We start from the raw sequence: 18,713 nt of genomic DNA, 5'->3' as shown, positions 1-18,713 counted from the left end.
ACTCTTTGGGGACACGTGTGGGGGGAAGTGAAGCTCAGCCTGGAAGCTGGGAGTCAAGGGATGATAAGCTGCCTCTTGCAGGGATGCAAAGTCCATCCAACCTTTCTCCCCTCCCATCTTGTGCCTGAGCATACCAACATCCTTGGGGCCATGTCAATGACGGTCCTAAGAAGCTGTCTCCACTCACAACCACAGTCTGTGCAGCTTTTATTTCAACAGGGAAGTAATAAAATCTATAATACAGTCTAAAACCAGTAGAAAAGGTGAGTAAAAAGGACCCATGGTCCATCTGGGTCCTGCCAGGAGCGGTGGCACACGTCTTTACTCCCAGCACTTGGGAGGTGGAGGCAGGCAGATCTGTGAGTTTGAGGCCAGCCTGGTTGACAGTGAGTTCCAGGCCAGCCAGAGCTACATAGTGAGACCCCATCTCAAAACAAAAGTCTGTGGAGTGATATGAATGGCGGGGCCGGTGGGGCCGGGCGAGCATCGTACCTGGCGCCCAGAGAAGGGCCTGGGCGTTTCTCTGGTAGAAGGTAAGAGCGGGGCCTTAGGAAAGATCCCTCGCCAAGCATAGGCAGAGATGACACTGCCTAGCTGTTTGAGCCTGTCTACCTACCACAAGACAGGCAGACATTCCAAGGCCATCATGGAGGTCTAGCCTGACTTACAGACCCAGAGGGAGGCAAGCTTGGCCTGGATTCTGTTAGCATGTCCAAACCTGCAAAGAAAGAGTTCTATTTCAGATCCCATATGGCCCAAGGATTCCCTTCCAGCTGGTCTAAGTCTCCCAGCCCTCCACTTGCCTCTCACCCACTCTCTAAGCTCCGCCCTATACAACTGTTAACAGCCCAAGCCTCAGGCACTTGCCTTCACGGTGCTATCCACAGCCCCTGAGAAGAGCCGGCCCCGGGAAACAGCCAGTGCAGTTACACTGCCCTGATGGCGCAGCAGCGTCTGTGTGCAGATCATGTTGTCCATACTCCAGACCCTGAGGGACCGGTCATAGGATGCACTGAAGACTTTGGTCTGGTCTGGTGTTGAAATGACTGCCAGGGCATATACTGTGCCCACATGGCCCGTTAGGGTCCGCACCTGCTCTTTGGATTCAATATCCCATACCTGAAAGGGGGCGGAGTTAAGTGAGTTAGAGATAGAATCCCAAAACAAGGGCAGGAGAGATGGAGGTCCGCTATAAGGTAGCCCTTACATGAATGAGGTTCTCGTAGGTGCCACAGACAATGTGGTGATTCGTCACAGCAATGGAATACACACTGCCACCAGATGTCTGCAGGACATGGATGCAGTCAAGGGTCCGAATGTCCCAGATCTAGGGGAAAGTGTGTCACTTAATCTCAGGCCAGGCACTTGCTTACCTTGGGCCTAAGAGATCCTGGAGACAGCCTCGGAGCATGGTGGAGGGTAGGGCAAGGGCAGAAGCAGTTCTAGGACACCCTAGAAAGGACAGCAGAGGGCAAATCCCTGCCACCAGGGGTAGCTTGGCACACCTTGATTGTCTGGTAAGAGCCACTGTATAGATAGCTCTGGGCTGCCACCAAGGCCCGCACCCAGTGGTTGAGGCCTGTGAGTTCCTTCTTCAACTTCAGCTCAGTACCCACGATGTCCCAGACCTGTAGGAATGGCCATGAGCCTGGGCTAGGAAGGCATCCATTGCCTCAGGAGCCCCCACAACCACGCACACTCCTTGCCTATACCTTGATGGCTTTCAGGGAGCCACTGAAGAGCATGTTATGGGAAGACACCAATGTGCATACAGGGTTGTCATGGGCCCGGATGGTGTTCACCTTCTGTAGGTTCTGGATGTCCCACACAATGATGGTGCAGTCTGCAGACCCACTGTATAGTTTGCACCTACAGAAGCAAAGTCAACAGGAAGCAGAAGGTTACTATGCTGTGGCTAGCCTACCAGGATCTAACATGGCTTAGTCTTAGGGCTACTGTTGCTCCCGTTCTTTGTGTGCATAGTTGGATGTAAACAACTAGGCTAGGAAACATTTGATGGCTGAGCTAAGCAAGTCACCCATTCTGAATACCAAGTCCCAGGGAGGCCACCACCACCAGTAAAGCTGAGTATTACCTAGAATCACCACACCCAGCAAGCCCAACAAGACACAAGAAAGGATAGCCAGCCTTGGGGAGAGCTTACTGACAGGTTAACCATGGTAGCTGCTACATCAACTATAAGATGTAAGCCCAAGGTATTAGTTATCCTGGTAACAGATGAGCTATCCTCCCCTCTCAGAGTGCCACCTTTGGCTTCTAGCTACCTAACCCACTAGGGCAGGGCCAGACTCTGCTGGGAATTCAGACTGCCACCTAGGTATCCAGTATTGCTCAGTTGTGAGTGTTCCATTGGTGGAAGAGACACAAGCTACACAGGTTCAAACACAGGCTCAGGGCTCACAGAGTGGCAATATAGCACATTCCGGCCCTGCCCTGTTGTTAGTGTGTCCCGTATTAAAACTCACCCCTGGATACAGAGCGCCAACACAATACCATCATGCCCTTCCAGTGTCTTTTGGCACTTGTAAGTGGTACACGTGTCCCACACCTGCAGAGATCAGGTCAGACCAGGTCCATCAGGGTCAGTTTGGTGTCAAAAGGACAGAATAGCAGCCATTAGGAGAGAAGACCATGGATAGGGGATAGCTGAGGCTGGCATGCAGTGCCCAGTTGAGCCCAACCATGACTGCAGAGCCTATGGAACAGAACCCCACTCACCTTGATCGTCTTGTCAGAAGAGCCACTGAAGAGCAGGTCACCCATGGAATAGACACAGAGACACCAGACAGGGCCCTGGTGTCCCACAAAGGTTCCTTTGCACTTGAAGATTTGCTGAGGGTCATAGGCTACAAATGGGAGAAGTTAATGAGGGACCAGTAGGGCTCTGGAGACAATGTGGGAACAGGGGCAGGCTATACTCACATCCAAGGATACCCATGTTCAAGCGTGCATTGATGTGAGACAGCTCATCCTGCAAGGCCGAGAACAGCAGAAAATAGGTGGGTGGGGCTCACATGACCAGTGGTGAAGCTACAGAGCCCTAGGCCTAGGGTCAGCTCTTACTGGAATATAGATCCTGAAGGCCAGAGGAGGGACCCCAATCTGTCCTCCTGAATTTCACCTCTGCAACCCTCACCCACTCACATTCAGCATGGATGCATCCCTCCGGAATTCCATGAGGTCCTCACTGAGCTTGCTCTGGTTCTCGTCTAGGACATCTGGGCAACAGGAAAAGAACGGTATTACTGGGAGTCCAGGACAGAGCTGGATCCGTGTTCTCTGAACTAGATAGATCTGTTCTCTTACCAAACTTGAGCTCAAGGCTCTTCTCCAGCTGGTCAATCTTCTCTGAGAGTTTGCCCAGCATGGAACGCAGGAAGGCAATCTCCTGGTCCTTCTGGGCCAGTGCCACATGCATCTCGTGGAAGCGGTCATCAGTCTGCTGCAGGAACTCCTTCAGGCCCTCAAAGCGACATGTTTCTAAGTGTGTCTCATAGGTGTCCTGATTCCCAATAAACGTGCACCTGGGGGAACAGCACGGCTGCCCACCTGCCTAGCTGGCAGGACTGACCCCTTAGCCTCCTGACCCTATTAAATCCCTCAAGAGTCATCACAGTCATGCCCATTACCCCCAGATCAGCAGCCAGGACATTTCACCAGGGAAATCTATCTCCAGAAAGCTTCAAGGATCCCTCCCTCTCTAAGAATAAAATGTCTGCCCATCACCAGCCTCCCTGCTCTGAACAGCTGGGCAGGATCCTCCTTTCTTTCTTTCCCTGCTTCCCCTCCACACCCACCCATTTCAGCCATTTGTTCAAATCCGCACTCCTTTACCCACTTTCCCTGATACCCTGCTCAGTCCTTTCTGTGTTCTCCTGGGCACCTGGATATGGGCTGTGATGGCAATGTGGTTTCTGGCTCTGGTGCATGAACCAGGCATCAGCTCACAGAAGCCCCCAGTGTAAGAACTCAGACCCACCAGCCCCCGCCCCCACCCACTCACCCGTACTTAGAGTGGGGACACTTGATGTGCTCGCATTCTTTCAGGTGGGCCTCGAGGTTCATCTTGAGAAGGGGTGGGCAGCTGGGGTTGTTGGGGCAGCGCACAGGTCTGTAGTCACAACTACTCTCGTGGTCCCTGTGCATATACAGGACACAGGGGCTGAGCTGAGACCCTACAATGTAGCCCCAGACATAAAGGTGCTCGGAAACCCAGGGAGATGAAGGATCAGGAGGTACTCACTTCCGGGCGCTAAGCTTGATGGTAAAGGGGCAGCCCCTTGGGTCTACCTCAAAGACACCAGGCTTTCCTGTGCCTGCTGCATGGCAGCCATGCCGACAATGTATGAAGAGCTCTCCAATCTGCTCAGCTACTGCAATGTTGTTCACCACCACTGTCAGCTTGGCATTGTCCACAGGACACTTCTCTGGGAGAGGAGGACATGTTGAGCCCACCACCTGCCCAGCCGCCTCTCTCCCTGGCAGCTTTGCCCAGTGGGAAGCCAAGTCCTGGGGAGGGAGATGCAATGGCACGACAGGCGGAGAGAAGCCCACCGGGTGCCGCGTCTGCTCTTTCACCCGCCTCAAAGTGCTGGTGCAGGACTTGCTGCACAGACCTCCCAGAGGACGAGCAGTGTGGAGAAGAAGCAGGGACTGCCAGGGACAACAGCAGCTGTCAGCCCAAGCCCTCACCCTGGGACCCAGCCCACGCCCATCACAGCCAAGGCTCTGAGTCTGGAGACACCAGGAATTGGGGATCTGCTTTGCTATTGAGGTCCTTTGCCAGGCTTGAATGCTTGCAACACTATTCAAACCCCGGGAGAGGCCACACATGCGTAGACAAGAAACCAGTGACCTCTGCTGGCAGCCCGGGAAAAGACAGGGTGGGAATTACCCACCAACCTCACAGGTCTGAATGGGAGACACGGACCTACCTGACTTCAAGGCGCATCGTCTGCAGAAGGTGTGCTGTGGGGACAAAAAGTGGACTTGGGGGACAGTTGTAACTGTCTTCCCTTCAGTCAGGGTCAGTGAGCCCAGAGCTTACAACATCCCACACCACTGCAGAGAGCTCCCGCTGGACAGCCAGCTTAGGACAAGCAAGGCTAAGGTCCTGGGAACAGGGCCAGCAAGCAGAGTAAAGGGGTTGGGGAGTAAGTGGGTCTATGACCTCACCCCACATGTAGTGATCACAGGGTCCTTGAACACACTGCAGCAGAGCTGGCAACACAGCTTTACTGAGGGCTGCTCGGCAAATACCAATGGCTCCTAAACAGAGTGGAGCAAAATGATCAGGACATGGGCCAGGAGTGCTGCTGTGGGGGCTTCAGGACTAGACCCTCAGTAACATTAACTACCCAAGCCACCTGCATGTCCACCCTGTCCAGGGCTGTTCACCGGCACTGGGCCTATCTTAGAAGTCACTGTCGACTAGAGACCCATGAGAGGAGCAAGGAGCTAAAGCAAGGGGTGTGGTTCAAAGGCAGGCTGTAAGCAGTGAGACTGCACACACAGTCTCAGCCTTTCTGGCCTCTCCTCCTGGCTTACAGGCTAGCAAATACCCTATCTGAGCCCCACCTTCCCACAACTCATCCCCAGGCAGCCATCACATAGGAGTTGAAGATTTCAACATAGGCGAGAGGCCCTAATCAGGTCTGACCTACCCTCAATGTGAGCTATGTTGGTATGGTCTGAGGGGGAAAGTGCCCCATGCCCCTGCAGCAGTGACAACCCTGAAAGATGATTCCTGCCAAGCCTACCACACCTACCGGCTCCTCCTCCTCCTCAGGCAGTGAGAACGTGGAGCGCAGGGACATGCTGGACTCGGAGTGTAGGGAGCGGACAGAGATGGCTGAGTCCGAGCGGCGAGGAGTGTTGATGGGGGGCTGCACAGATGGAGGCAGCCTGTCAGGGGGTTGAGCCCTGTGGAGGCAGGGGTGCCCCTAAGCCACCCCACTTCCAGCAAACCCACAAGGCTGTGGATTGTGAGTGGGAGGCTGATATGGCCTCAGTCCCACTGCCTGTGGTGGCCAGCCCTGGCCTTTGGTGCTGGGCTGCCCGTTCTTGCCTGCCAACTTTCTTTGTGTAAATGGAGAGATTTCCTGCTATTCAATTTTACAGGACATGCTCAGGCTTCTTCCTGCTTCCCGTGAGGGAATGTGGGCTGCAGAGAGGCTGCATCCACCAGCCAATCCTGGGGCAGCTAAGACACCAGATCACCAAACAGAAAAGAGTAGAGGCCTGGCCAAGGAGAGGTGCCATGGGCTGAGCTGCCTTCTTGTCCACGAGATACTAGACCCAGCCAGGGAGGCTCACTGTAATGTTTTACAATGTCTTACCAGGCTGACCTAGCCTCCTGAGACCCAAAGGAGCAACCTTTGATGAGGTCGTAGGGAAAGAGAGGCACAGTATCCAAGAGGTACTGCTGCCATAGCTCCCTCATGCAGGACCCAATGCCTCGGCCCAGCTGCCTCTCCTGAACCTATGTCCAGAACAGGGAAGGGGGCCCTGGGATAGGAATGCAGCCCATCCCAGTTCTGGGTGTCCCTGAATAGGAGGCAGAGACTGGGCACATACTTCATTCACCAGGACTTTCCTCATATCTCCTTATTACGATGTTTCAAGTCACATCTGGCATGGGAATGCCGTGTGAGACCCAGAGGGCAAAGTTAAAGGAAGTGGGTCAAACACCTGCACAGGCAGCAATGGCGGGCGGAGGAACACGAAGTACTAGGCAGGAACTAGGACAGAGCTGCAGTCTTGCCTCTGCCCACTGGCTAGCCCAGCTCTTAGGCTCCAAGCACAGCAACTGAGGCCAGTCAGTAGGTGGAGTGGGCATGGCTACCAAATGTCCCACAGGAAACAGAAGATTCTAGGACATCGCTAAAGTCACTGTAACCTTTCAGATGCACCAGAGTTATCCAAAACAAAAAGCACAATGAATCCACGTCCAAGGCCCAGGCCACAGTCGGAGGAGCTGGGAGACTGAGAGGTGAAGCTCTGGGACCTGGGTACTATCCTCAGGGCAGTGCCTGGCCTGTAATATGAATGCCTACTGGGCATTTACCTTCCTACTGAAGACGGAGAAGGGTTGGGCATGGTGGTACATTCCTTTAATCCCAACACTCCAGAGACAAGAGACAGACAGACCTCTGTGACCTCAAGGACAGCCTGGTCTACACAGTGAGTTCCAGGATAATGAGGACTACATAGAGACCCTGTCTCAAACAAAACAATAACAAAACCCACCAAACATAGAGAAACCCTCCAAGCAAGGGCTTCTGTCCTGACAGTCATCCTCAGTTCCCCAGGCAGGTTCACTCAAGTGTACTCACTTAAGATGGAGCCCAAACTGTCTGACGCTGGCCTTTGGGGCCATGCCCTAAAGCACAGTCCCACAAATTGGCTGCTTCCTGCCACCGCCCAACTATAGGAGCCTCCTTAGTTTCAGGAATGCAACAAGTGCTCAGACCTCAAGGTGCCTCACTATCCTTGAGGCTCTTCTGCCGGCTCCTCCTAGGACCAGGACCTCAGGGAGTAGGGCCTGTGGGAGGGCTGGGAATCACACTCGGATCCTGCATCATGAAGACCTACCATGCCATCCTCCTCATCCCGTGGCGAATAGGCAAGGGTGCTAGAGGAGGAAGGTGTCCTGCGATGCTGTTTGTATGTGCTGGTCCCATCAGCTGCTGAAAAGAGAGGGGAAGGGCTGAGTGACATGGCTGTCAGTGGAGGAAGGAGCTGAAGTGACGGAGACAGCTAGCAGAGCCCTTGTCTGTGGAACCCTTCTGATAAACACGGTTATCCAGGATTGTCTTCCAAGGTAAAACCAGGACCAGCAGTACGGCCCTGGCTCATCAGACTGGACGTCTGTGGACAACTGAGAATGACTGCTAGCTGCTCTACCCTGCTCCTTCCTCTGGTGGAGAGAACCCAGGACTTGGCTCATGCTAATCCCTGGCCTCTGCTTTTCTTTCTTTTTTTAAAAAATTTTATATGTATAAGTGTTTTGCTTGAATGTGTGTCTATGCACCACTTATGTGTCTGGTACTCATGGAAGCCAGAAAATGGCACAGAATCTCCTAGAACTGGAATTAAAGGTTGCTGTGAAACTCCATGAGAGTGCTGAGAATCAAACCTGGGTCCTCTGAAAGAAAAGCCAGTGCTCTTAACCACTGAGACATCTCTCCAGATTCAGTTTTTGTTGAATCTGCATTTTTGAGACCTGGGACTCATGTCTCTGCCTCTTAAGTGCTAGGATTAATGAAGGGAGACAGGATCTCCCTAGACTGCTCAGGGTTATTTCAAATGCATTACTTTCCTGCCTCTACCTCAATACGCAAGCACCACCAAACCCAACTAAGACCTTTCTCTCAGAGCCCCTACAAGGTTCTATTCTTCAGTCCAACAAAGAGCCCTCCATGCCTAGCTGGGTACAGAATCAACCCCAAATAGTGCATGAGTGGCTTGGCATCTTTCCAGGGTGGGTCACTTGGAGGTTTCCCTTTGATCTTTAAAGTAACTGCTAGGTTGAATTTCCAGAAGAGGAAACTGAGGCACAGAGAGACCTAAGGACCTCAGCTAATACACTGCTAGTCTAGGTCCTTCTTAACCCTCCCTAGCACAACCAGAATCAGGAACTGGACCTAGACTTCTGGTCTCCCGCCTCTTGCCTACAGAATACCCTGCCCAACCTGGTCCAGAAAGCAGAGGCTTCCCAAGAATAAAAGGCTGAGGGTCCACCTGGGAACCAGAGAACCATCTCGTAGGCCCTATAAGGCTACAGCACAGGTTAAAACAGATTCAGATGTCAGAGCAACTAGAACCCTAAAGGCCTCCATTCAAGATTAGAAATATGACTGCCTGTCCTGTGACTGGGCCTCAGTTTCTCCATCTATAACAAAAAGGGCCAGATGAGGCAAGTACTGGTACATTGCTGCCTAGTTACCAGACACCAGGGTAGAGCAGACCACATGCTATTTTGGCTCTGGAACCCTCAACAGTGGTGACAGGCATTGTGTAGTCTCTAAAGGTATAGGAACTTATAAGCAATGGTCTTCCTGTTAGGAGTGTGGGAGAAGAGGCCCTTTCAGAGCCTTCTTAGGTCATCCAGGAATAAAAGGCACTGGTGTGCACCTGGTAGCCCCGTGCCATCAGCCATGGGAAGGCAATTAAAAAACCAATTAGTAGCCGGTGCACTCCTGCAGTGGACTGAGTACTGGAAAAGCAGAACAGCATGCCCCAGAACCCTGGCCCCTCCCTAGCCTTCAGCATGGATGCTGCCCCACGGCCCCACCCTATGCTATGTATGATCTCTTGAAGCACATTGTCTGATGGCACCAGATCCCACCTGAGAAAAGATGTCCTCGGACACTAGGAGCTGTGCTGAGGCAAGGGCGCTATAATAACTGGTAATATATAACTATATAACGAGTGGTACCAGGAAGGTCAAGACTGCCCCCCAGAGGGGATGGGCAAATTTTTGGGAAGAAGAGGAAGCACTAGTAACAAAGGTGAGGCCCAGGAACAGGACTACCTACTCTGTCTAGCTGGAGACTAAGACATGGGAAGAAACAGAAGCCAGGAGACCACCCTATTAGGAAGTGCCTCTAGATCCCAGGAGAGTACAGATTCTTCCTGGTCAGGCTCACCTTTGGTGATGGTGGTGACGGTCGAAAAGGTAGGCCCAAAGGTCGTTTCCATCCTGGTCTAAGACAATGGAAAAGGCTTAATGCAAGATGCACAGGGTCACACATACTGACACGTTTACCTGCTGGTGGCCCCCATGCATGCATGGGACACACAATCAACAGGCAGCAGCTCTGCCCTCAGTGGCAAGTTATATATATAGCATGCTGGGGGCCTGGGCTGTGGTACACAGAAGGCAGACCCTCACCTACAGGCACCTCCCTTACCCCACTGCTGTCTGAGGAGGGAAGGCTGGCAGGCCCCCCAGAGAAGCGGTTGTAGCGGGCACTCTTGGCTGAGCTCATGCTCTAGAGAGGCATCCAGGTTCCTTGGGCAGTGTCCCCTATGGGAAGAACACAAATTAGGCGCTTTAGAGGTGGCATCCTGGGTTCCTGCAAGTTAGCAAAGCTTCCCCCCACCTGATAGACTTCTGGCCAGTCCATCTCAGACAGGTCTTAACTTCTTCCTACCTCTAATGCCATGTTTGCAGATCCGCAATGGGCAAGGGCCTTCCTGCCTACCCCATTCGGGTGGCAAAGGCTCCAGGTACAGTTGATCTTTAGTGGTACCATCCCTTCAGGCCTGACCTTTTGAGGAAACCAAGTAGCTCTATTCCTGAAGTGAAAAACCTCATCTGTGTTGGCTAATCCTCTGGTTCTGATCATAGTTGGTCACTTCAAGGCCTACTTCTTTGCAGGTCAAATGTCCCTATGGCTAAGGCTGGGTCTTGTTAAACTGGGCCTAAGGTGTGGCACAAACACCAGGACTCAGTCACATGGGGACCCACCAGAGCACATGAATGTTTTCTCTGCCATTCTACATGTTATCAGGACCCTGCTAGGACCACAAAGAACCAATAGGCAGTCACTGAGCCTGTCTTCCAGATGTGGTCTTACAGGGCAAGTCACAGGAAAAAGATAAACCCTAGAACCAAACCAATGGAGATCACCCATAACAACTGTGCCACTCAGGAGCTAGAGTAGCACAGGGACAATGGCAGCATACAAAGGCCAGTGTCCCTGTTCAGCCAGAAGAGAGGGTCAGGAGAAAGGGCAAACATGTGACATCTATAGGGAAGGGAAGACTAAAAGAGACCCAGTTAGTAGGTCATACTCAGGACATGTCCAGGACAACACCAAGCCTATGACGGTACAGCTGTAGACATGCAGGGACACAGCATTGTCAGAAGGCATCCCCTAAGGGAGGCCTTAGTTTCAGGATTCTGTTCAGCAAACAAGAAGCATTCATTCTTTAGGCTCTTTACCCAAGTGGAACCTTTGAAGCCACCTTCTAGGGACCCATGGCAGTGGAGTATCCATTCCACAGGCCAGGGTCACCCCACGATGTAGCCTGGTTTGTGCCAAGGCCCTCAAAGACAGAAGGGATAAGAGAGAGCTCCAGAAGGGTCCGGGTGGATCATGTGCTAAGCCCAGGCCCTGGATTGAGGTGCGGCAGTTTCTACCCCAGTTCCCTAGGAATGGAGCACATGCCACATTCTCTACCAGGCCCTCTGGGCACTGTCTCTTCCACACAAATACTGCAAGGCCTCAAAGTCTGTCCTGCTTTACTCAGGCTTGTTTAGCTCCAACTTTGACCAAGAACTGGCTCCTACCCTGTCTGCAACCCCTACTGACTCCTGGTCCTTTCCTTTTGCTCCCCAGCCCTCACTACCCCTTCAGCTGCCCCTGCAATTACATCCCATCTCATAAGTCAGGGTAGCTCCTGTCCCTGCAACTGGTACTACCAGGCACTTGCCACCTGTCATTCCAAACATCCTCAAGTACAGGTAAGTGGAACTCTAAAAGGCAGGCAAAGGCCTAACTCTTTCTGCCCTCATGCCACAGAGCTGCCACGACAGTTGCCAAGGTAAGCCAGGGGCTCTGAGGTATCACAGCAGCCTCAATACCACCAGATACCCAAAGGCTCAACTGTGATTCTAGGGCTTGGCTCTGTGTACTTTTAGACGGGACTCTCTAGGCAGCCCTGGGGGAGAGGTGTGGGTGTGGCCTGAAGGACACCCTGCATTTTTCTGCCCCTTTCCCCCCCAGCACTCTCCTTCCGGAGGAGGAAGGTCCTTGACAGTCTGCCAGAGTCTGGCTTGTCAAAGGGAGGGACAAGGATGAATGTATGAATCAGTAGGTGGCCTCATGAGAGAGACAGAGTGCCCAGTTGACTATGACCTTCTTCCTTGCAGGGAGCTTGGGGGGTTGGGGGGGTTTAAACAAAGCTGTTGCTTGTTTGTTAAATAGTGGTGCCCCGAAGCAGGACATTCAGCCAGCCTAAACCTGGGGGCTTCAGGGCTTGCTCTATAGGTGTGAAAGGTTTATTAACCTTTGGGGAAACCTAGGACGTAGGCTCACAGAGTGATATTAAGAGACAGACAGACCTACCTTCTATAGAGTTGTACCTAGTTACTCAGGCCTGTGAGCCCAGGAACTCAGTGCCTGGTTAGGCTCTATTGTAAGATTAAAAGAAAAAGTACCCATTGCAACATGCAAATTAGCAGCCAGCCCATAGAGCCAGACAGGGAGCAGAGCTAGCCTGAGAGGAACCATAGTACCAAAATGAACTGGAAAAACAGAAAGCAGATTCCCAATTTACATGGGTTCAGCCTCCTTCAGGGACCCAAGGGTAGACGAACCTCAGGCTATCGTCCAGAGCCCCAATCTGTGCAAAACCCACAAGGTGGCCACCACCCTCAACAGGCTTGAGTAGCACACTGGAGGCCATGTCTTCAGGCCCTAAACTTTGCAATAATAGAATTCAGCAGCTGGTGCGGGGAAGGTCTCAAAGAGCAAGGAAAGTATGACACAAGCCAAGCCCACCTTTCTGTTGAGCGTCTCTGGCAGAAAGCTGTTAACCTCAGTGGGAACTCCTTTGGGGCTATGTGTCCTGGAAGCCAGATCTTAATTCCCAGGGTGGAAGGACTGCTTTCCACAGAGATGGCAACCTATTCTCAGGCTGGACGAGAGCTATGGGCTAAACCAGGACTTGCCGTATAAGCTCTCTGCCCCCCTCCCAAGCCCAAGGTTACTCGCCCATGTAGAGTCCAGAACATATAAACCCCTAAGGAACGGAATTCTTTCAGATTTTTTAAAAGTGGTATTAAAAACTGAACTTAGTGCTGGGCTGTAGTGGTTGCATGTCTTCAGTCCTGGCACTCAGGAGGCAGAGGCAGGTGAATCTCTGTGAGTTCAAGGCCAGCCTAATCTACAGAGTGAGTTCTAGGATAGCCAAGGCTACATAGAGAAACCCTGTATTTAAACAAAACACCTGAACTCAGTGGTGAGATGCCTCAGTGTCCCTGAGTTCAATTTCCAGCACCCATGCTGTGGCTCCCAGCAGCCTGTACTTTCTGTTCCAAAGGTTCTGACACACTTTTCTAACCTCCACAGGGACCAGGCATACATGTGGCAAACAGATATACATAAGGCAAAACTTTCAAAAAATAAAATTAGGAAAAGTATAAAAATTTAGAAAAAAAAAAGAAATTAAACTTGGGATTTCATACAGACTAGACAAGTGCTCCACCACTGAGACATGTTCCCAGTCCCAAGATTTTTTCTTTTAAGATAAGGTTTCTCTGTGCAGCCCTGGCTGTTCTCACCCTGTGGACCACGCTGGCCTCGAACTCACAGAGATCCACCTGTCTCTGCCTCCTGAGTGTCACTACAGCTCAAGCTGGCTTTGCGAGGACTGTCCTGCTTTAACCTCCACGGGCTGGGAGGACAGGCATCCAGCACTGCAGGCGGCGACAGAATCTTCCCTTCTCAACTGACTTTGTCTTTTTTCACATTCTTTTCCCACTCATTTGTCTGTGTGGGCATCAGTGTATGTATGTATGAGCCACAGTCCCTACCACAAGTGTAGGGAGGTCAGAAAACAAACTGTAGAAGTCGGTTCTCTCCTTCCACACAGGTACCAAGCTTGGTAAAGAGCACTCTTACAGACCCACGTGGCCCACAAGGTGGTACTACTTATTATTTAGTGTATGGGTATGGGCGCGCACGCACACGTGTACACGTTCATACACAATGGCACACATGTCAGAAGACATCTTATGAAAGTTTGTCCTCTTCAGGTCATCAGGCTTGATGGCAAATGCCCTTATCTGCTGAGCCACCTCACCAGACCAGTCATGGTTTTTTTTTTGTTTTTTGTTTTTTTTTGATTTAGTTGTAGTATTTTATATATACTAGTGTTTTGCCTTCATGCATGTCTGGTGTTTGAGGAGGTATTCTGCCTCTATGTAGGTGCTGGGAATCGAACCCAGGTCTTTTGCAACAAGTGCTCTTATCTACAGAACCAACTCTAGCTCCTCCAAGATTTATCTCCAAGAAGAAAAAAAAAGTGTGTGTGTGTGTGTGTGTGTGTGTGTGTGTGTGTGTGCACATGCAGGTGTTTAAGCATGTATGTGTACTGGTACCTATAGAAACCAAAAAGAGCTGGATTCCCTGGAGTTAAGAGTTTTCAGTAGTTTCGAGAGAACCAATGCGAACACTAGAAACTCAACTTCAGGTTGTTGCCAAAGCTCTCTTAACCAACCCCTCTAGAGTCAATCTTTTTTTTAATTTATTTTTCCAATTGTATGTGTGTTACTGTTTTCCTACATGTATGTATGTGCACCATAAACACAGTGCTCACACAGAGGCCAAAAGAGAGCACTGGATCCCGTGATCTGGAGTTATAAACAGCCGTAAGCTGCCATGCAGGAGCTCAGAACTGACCTGGATCCTCTGCAAGAGCAAGTGCTCTTAAACACTGAGCTGTCTCTCCAGCCCCAAAACTAGGTCTTTTTAAAGACAAACAGTTTGAGACCCTCAGGCAGGATTTCTCTAAGGCCAGCCTGGGATATATAGTGATACTGTTTTGGAGACCAAACAGGCAGACCAGGCAGACACACAGACACACACAGACACACAGACACACACAAACCACCCATGGAAGAGGGCACTATCTATCTTGGCTATCACCAGTAGACACTCAAGGTTTCCTGCCTGAGCTGTGGGTGGTCAACAGGCTGGACTTCAGCCAGAGCACCCTCTGGCCATACTTGCCAGAGTTCCAAGCATACTTCCTGGAATGAGGAAGCCAGTGCAGGGGCCTGAAGAATGTCCAGCCCCTACCTCAGCTCCCCTGGGCTAAAAACCAGATCTGGCTGCCAAATCCTATAGAAACAGGCTTGGTTGCCATAGCAAAGCTACATGCACTTCCCCTGGCTGTTCCCTTGAATGTCCCCTTAAGCACATCTTTTCCATCCCAAGCAGGCAGGGTATTACAGCTAATGTCCCCAGAGTGCCTCTGCTTACCTCAGACTTGAAGATCTCCCAGAATCTCTAAAAATCCTGGGCAGAAAGAACCCTGTTCGCGGCGCCTCCTTCCCTCCCAGCTTTCTAGCTTGGCCTCTATCCTCATTTTCCTCCCATCTATACTTACAATCCCGACTTGGTGGGTGGGGGTTCCTTAACTTGCTTCTCCTTCCCAGTGTTCTGGGAAGTGTTCCTTCTTACACCCCATATCCAGCCTCTGTACCTTGACTGCCCAGGCTGAACCCCTTCAGAATTCAGGGAGGTGAACTTCAATCCCTCTGCTGCCAGTGGCCCTAGCCTCACCTCACCCGCATTCATTTCCCTCTGTGGTACAGGAATCGGGCTTTGTATAGAAGTGCAGAGGGCTTCCCAGAGGGAGGAGAGAAGGCAGATCGGGAGCAGATAGAAAAAATACTCTGAGATACACGCCATCGCATCCCAGTATCCTGCTGTCTCAAACAAATCCAACTGGTGTCAATCTTGTGGCAGCAGGTCCATGGGTTTGCTTAAGTGTCTTTGAGCCCCTTGTGTATGTTTCTTCTCAACCCACAGAAGCTTGGGTAAATCCCTAAAATTCCAGCCAGACAGAACATAGAGCAGAGACCTGCCCATCTCACCCTACACACCTGCTCCTGGTACTCACAGCAGCTCCACACATCAAAACCTGGATTTCAAGGCTACTCCTCCTGCATCCTCACCTCCTCATACATAGGCATCCTCCTCCCCTGGATCTCTTGAGACTAGATGGCCTTATTTCTTGGCTTCTATACTGTGACCTCTTCTGCTTGGGACTTTCAAGAAGCATCAAGCCCTATGTTATCAGCTCAGTCTTAGTAGTCTGTTTTCCTTAAGCCATGTTACTCTTCCCGAGGGCGAGGGCTGACATGCTAGGAATACTAAGAGCATCTATTGAAGGATTGGGGGGGGGGGGGTTGGTAGGTTCTTCTCCAAGGGTTTCTCATGGACAAGCCAGTTGAGATCTGATAAAGTGCTAGGTGCCCACTTGCTGATAAGACCAGATTTATGGGAACCCTTGTCTACAGCAAGATACAACCAGCTGACAGTTCTTATAGGCAGGCAGGGGCAGGTACTTCATACATATGGTACTTACGGCAGAGTAATCATGACCATGGGCCCTAGACTCAGACAGACCTGGGTTCAAATTCTACTTTGACCATTCAAGAGAGGAATATTGGGTAAGTTGCTTGACCTTGAAGGAGGCTGTATTTCTCATTATAAAACATTTTAATGGATCCAAGTCTAAAAGGAGCTATCAGATAACTAAAGCTATGGCTACAGCAAAAGCAACGGCCCTGAGAGACTGGAGTGACGGCTGAGAAAGGCCTAAAGTTGGTCCACAGACAATCCAGTTTGTGGGCACACAAAGGTTAACCCAAACTTTGTTCCTTCTGCTACTCCATTGATATCAGTAAACTAGGAGCCCCACTGCACCCTCAAGCTAGTCCCTATTGAGTTGAGCCAGGAAGCCAATTACAGAGACTAAGCTGACAGATTCAACAGAGGAATAATTAAGTAAGTTGCTTGACCTTGAAGGAGAATGTATTTCTTACTATAAAACTTTTTAATGGGAGCTGGAGAGATGGCTCAGAGGTTATGAGCACTGACTGCTCTTCCAGAAGTCCTGAGTTCAATTTCCAGTAACCACATGGTGGCTCATAAACATCTGTGATGGGATCTGATGCCCTCTACTGGTGTTTCTAAAAACAGCTACATTGTACGCATATAAATAAATCTTAAAAAAGCAAGCAGTCTTTAAAAAAAAAACAAAAAAAAACAAAAAACATTTTAATGGCTCCAAGTCTGTAAGGAACTATCAGAGATAGCTTCAGCTGTATCTTCTTCCTATATTCCGCACCAGGCACTGCTTTATCCATGATTTATAGCCTCTGGGTGCTTAGAACAGCGATACCTGCCCCCCAAAGGCTGTTCAGTCTGACCCCTGAGGGGTAAGAAGCCCCAACTGTTACTATTATGTCGGCCACTTTCACTTCCAGAAAGACTCTGATGTACAAGAAGTTACATCAGGGAACTTCTCGGATTTGGGCAGCACTATTGGCCACTCCTTCCTAGTCTGTGGTCACCTGAGTCAGGCTGCACACAGTGGTTCTCACTTCCTGGGGAGACAGTTGCAAATAGACTTAGGACCTCAGGGTACAGGGACTCGAGCTTCCACAGAGAAACATAAATGTATAGAGTATCTTCAGGAGCGTCTTTATGACCGAAGTAGCGCCTGCCACAAAGACCTTCAAGAAAGGGATCTGGGACACGGAAAGGCCCAAAGAAAACTGAAGAACAAGGCCAACAGTGAACAGTCAGCAAAGGAACGAGCCTGTTTGCCCAGGGGGAGGGGCAGGAGAGAAGATGAGACTGAAGTGGCAAATATCTCTAGACCTCAGCCTCATCCGATCATGTTGGCCTGCCTCAAAAGAATCTAAGCTGGGACAACTCGCCTCTAGTGAGTGTTCGAAGGCTCTGATCCAGCTTCCTTACTATCTCACTTGAATCATAAAATCATTACGCATACCAGAAGGCTCTTAGACTTTGCCCTGATCTGCTTCTTAACCTCACCTATCACTTGTTAGTGCTTGCTGGCTTGCTCTAAGCCCTTTCTCACAGGGCCTTTATCCCCCTCTGGCTCCCTCTGCCTGTAAGGCTCTTCCCGCAACGTCTCAAGACTGACTGCTTCTCCATCAGGTCTTTGGCTAACTGTAGGGCTCCCTACCAAAGATTTAAGAACGCCCAACACTTTATCTGCGTTCAGCCCCCCCACCCCGTAATACTTATCACAGTTCCTCATGATTTTTAACTTTTAGTCAGTCTCTTGCTCCTTAGTAACAGTACTGGAGGTGAGTTACCACAAGACATTTACCAAAGTCTTGAGACATTTTTGTCGTAACAAAACAGAGCTGTGGGTATTACTACCATACAGGGAACAAACCCAGAAATGCTGCTAAACTGCTTACAATGCATAGGACCCTAGAGGCAGAATGATCTGTCTCAAAACCGCGTACCAGATGAGCTTATCAGTTTGGAATCCGGTTCTCCGCCGACTCTCCAGAGCCTAGGATACTGCTTGGCACACAGGCAGCGCTCAAAAAACGTAGGAGTGCAGAGTGAACGAAAGAGAGAGTGAAGGGAAGGAGTGACAGACAGATCTACTGAGAGTCAGGATGACTTACAGACGCTGAGACCCCAGCTGTCTCAGTCCCGCCCCCCAGGCTAGGCCCACAACCGCCAGCGACGCTCCCAAAACCAGCCCGCGCCCCACCGCACTCCCCGGAAGAAGGAGTCCCAGCTCCAGTGCACGGCGCGCTAACTCACCCGCCCGCGGCTGCCTGGGAGCAGCGGCTACACCCTCCGGCATCATCTTGCCCCTCTCGGCCTGCGGCCGGGAAAGGTACAGGATACAGGAGCCGGAAGTCCCGGGGCGCTGTGCACGTCGGAACTTGTAGTTCACCGACTTTAGGAACTCTGGGGGCTGATTCACACTTCGAGCATTATAAACTACGACTTCCGGCGACCTCTGCACTAAAGAACGGGATTGGTAGCTTCAGAATCACTCTATGTTGCAGATCGAAATTTGATTGGTTATCTTCACTTGTCACTCATGGTCTCAATGGCTTTACAATCGGGAGGATATTCGAGCTACCTAAGATACCGCCTCCAAAACAAAAT

The 18,713-nt window shown here is 50.9% G+C and overlaps 1 protein-coding gene across 11 annotated transcripts; it reads right to left on the bottom strand.

Moving 5' to 3' along the window:
* Positions 1-211: 211 nt before the first annotated feature.
* TRAF7 (TNF receptor associated factor 7) lies at positions 212-18,461 on the bottom strand. Of its 11 annotated transcripts, none has more exons than XM_080942345.1 (19): positions 18,360-18,461; positions 9,936-10,051; positions 9,672-9,729; positions 7,615-7,709; positions 5,790-5,906; positions 5,197-5,289; positions 4,956-4,989; positions 4,265-4,448; positions 4,025-4,159; positions 3,328-3,545; positions 3,166-3,239; positions 2,944-2,992; positions 2,740-2,867; positions 2,487-2,569; positions 1,713-1,869; positions 1,506-1,628; positions 1,208-1,327; positions 868-1,119; positions 212-718 (listed from the first exon to the last, which is right to left on the bottom strand). In XM_080942345.1, exons 2-19 carry the CDS (start codon positions 10,011-10,013, stop codon positions 704-706), a joined length of 2,013 nt encoding a protein of 670 aa, XP_080798471.1. In that variant the 5' UTR covers positions 10,014-10,051; positions 18,360-18,461; the 3' UTR covers positions 212-703. The 11 variants fall into 11 exon arrangements, with proteins under 11 accessions (XP_080798471.1, XP_080798475.1, XP_080798474.1 ...); XM_080942349.1 differs by having other exon boundaries at positions 4,031-4,159; XM_080942348.1 differs by having other exon boundaries at positions 7,615-7,706.
* Between the last annotated feature and the right edge of the window lie 252 nt (positions 18,462-18,713).

This window comes from Micromys minutus, assembly GCF_963924665.1.
Source record: "Micromys minutus genome assembly, chromosome: 31".
Taxonomy (NCBI): domain Eukaryota; kingdom Metazoa; phylum Chordata; class Mammalia; order Rodentia; family Muridae; genus Micromys; species Micromys minutus.
The sequence above is the reverse complement of the archived record's forward strand: the minus strand, read 5'-3'. Positions and strand labels throughout refer to the sequence as shown.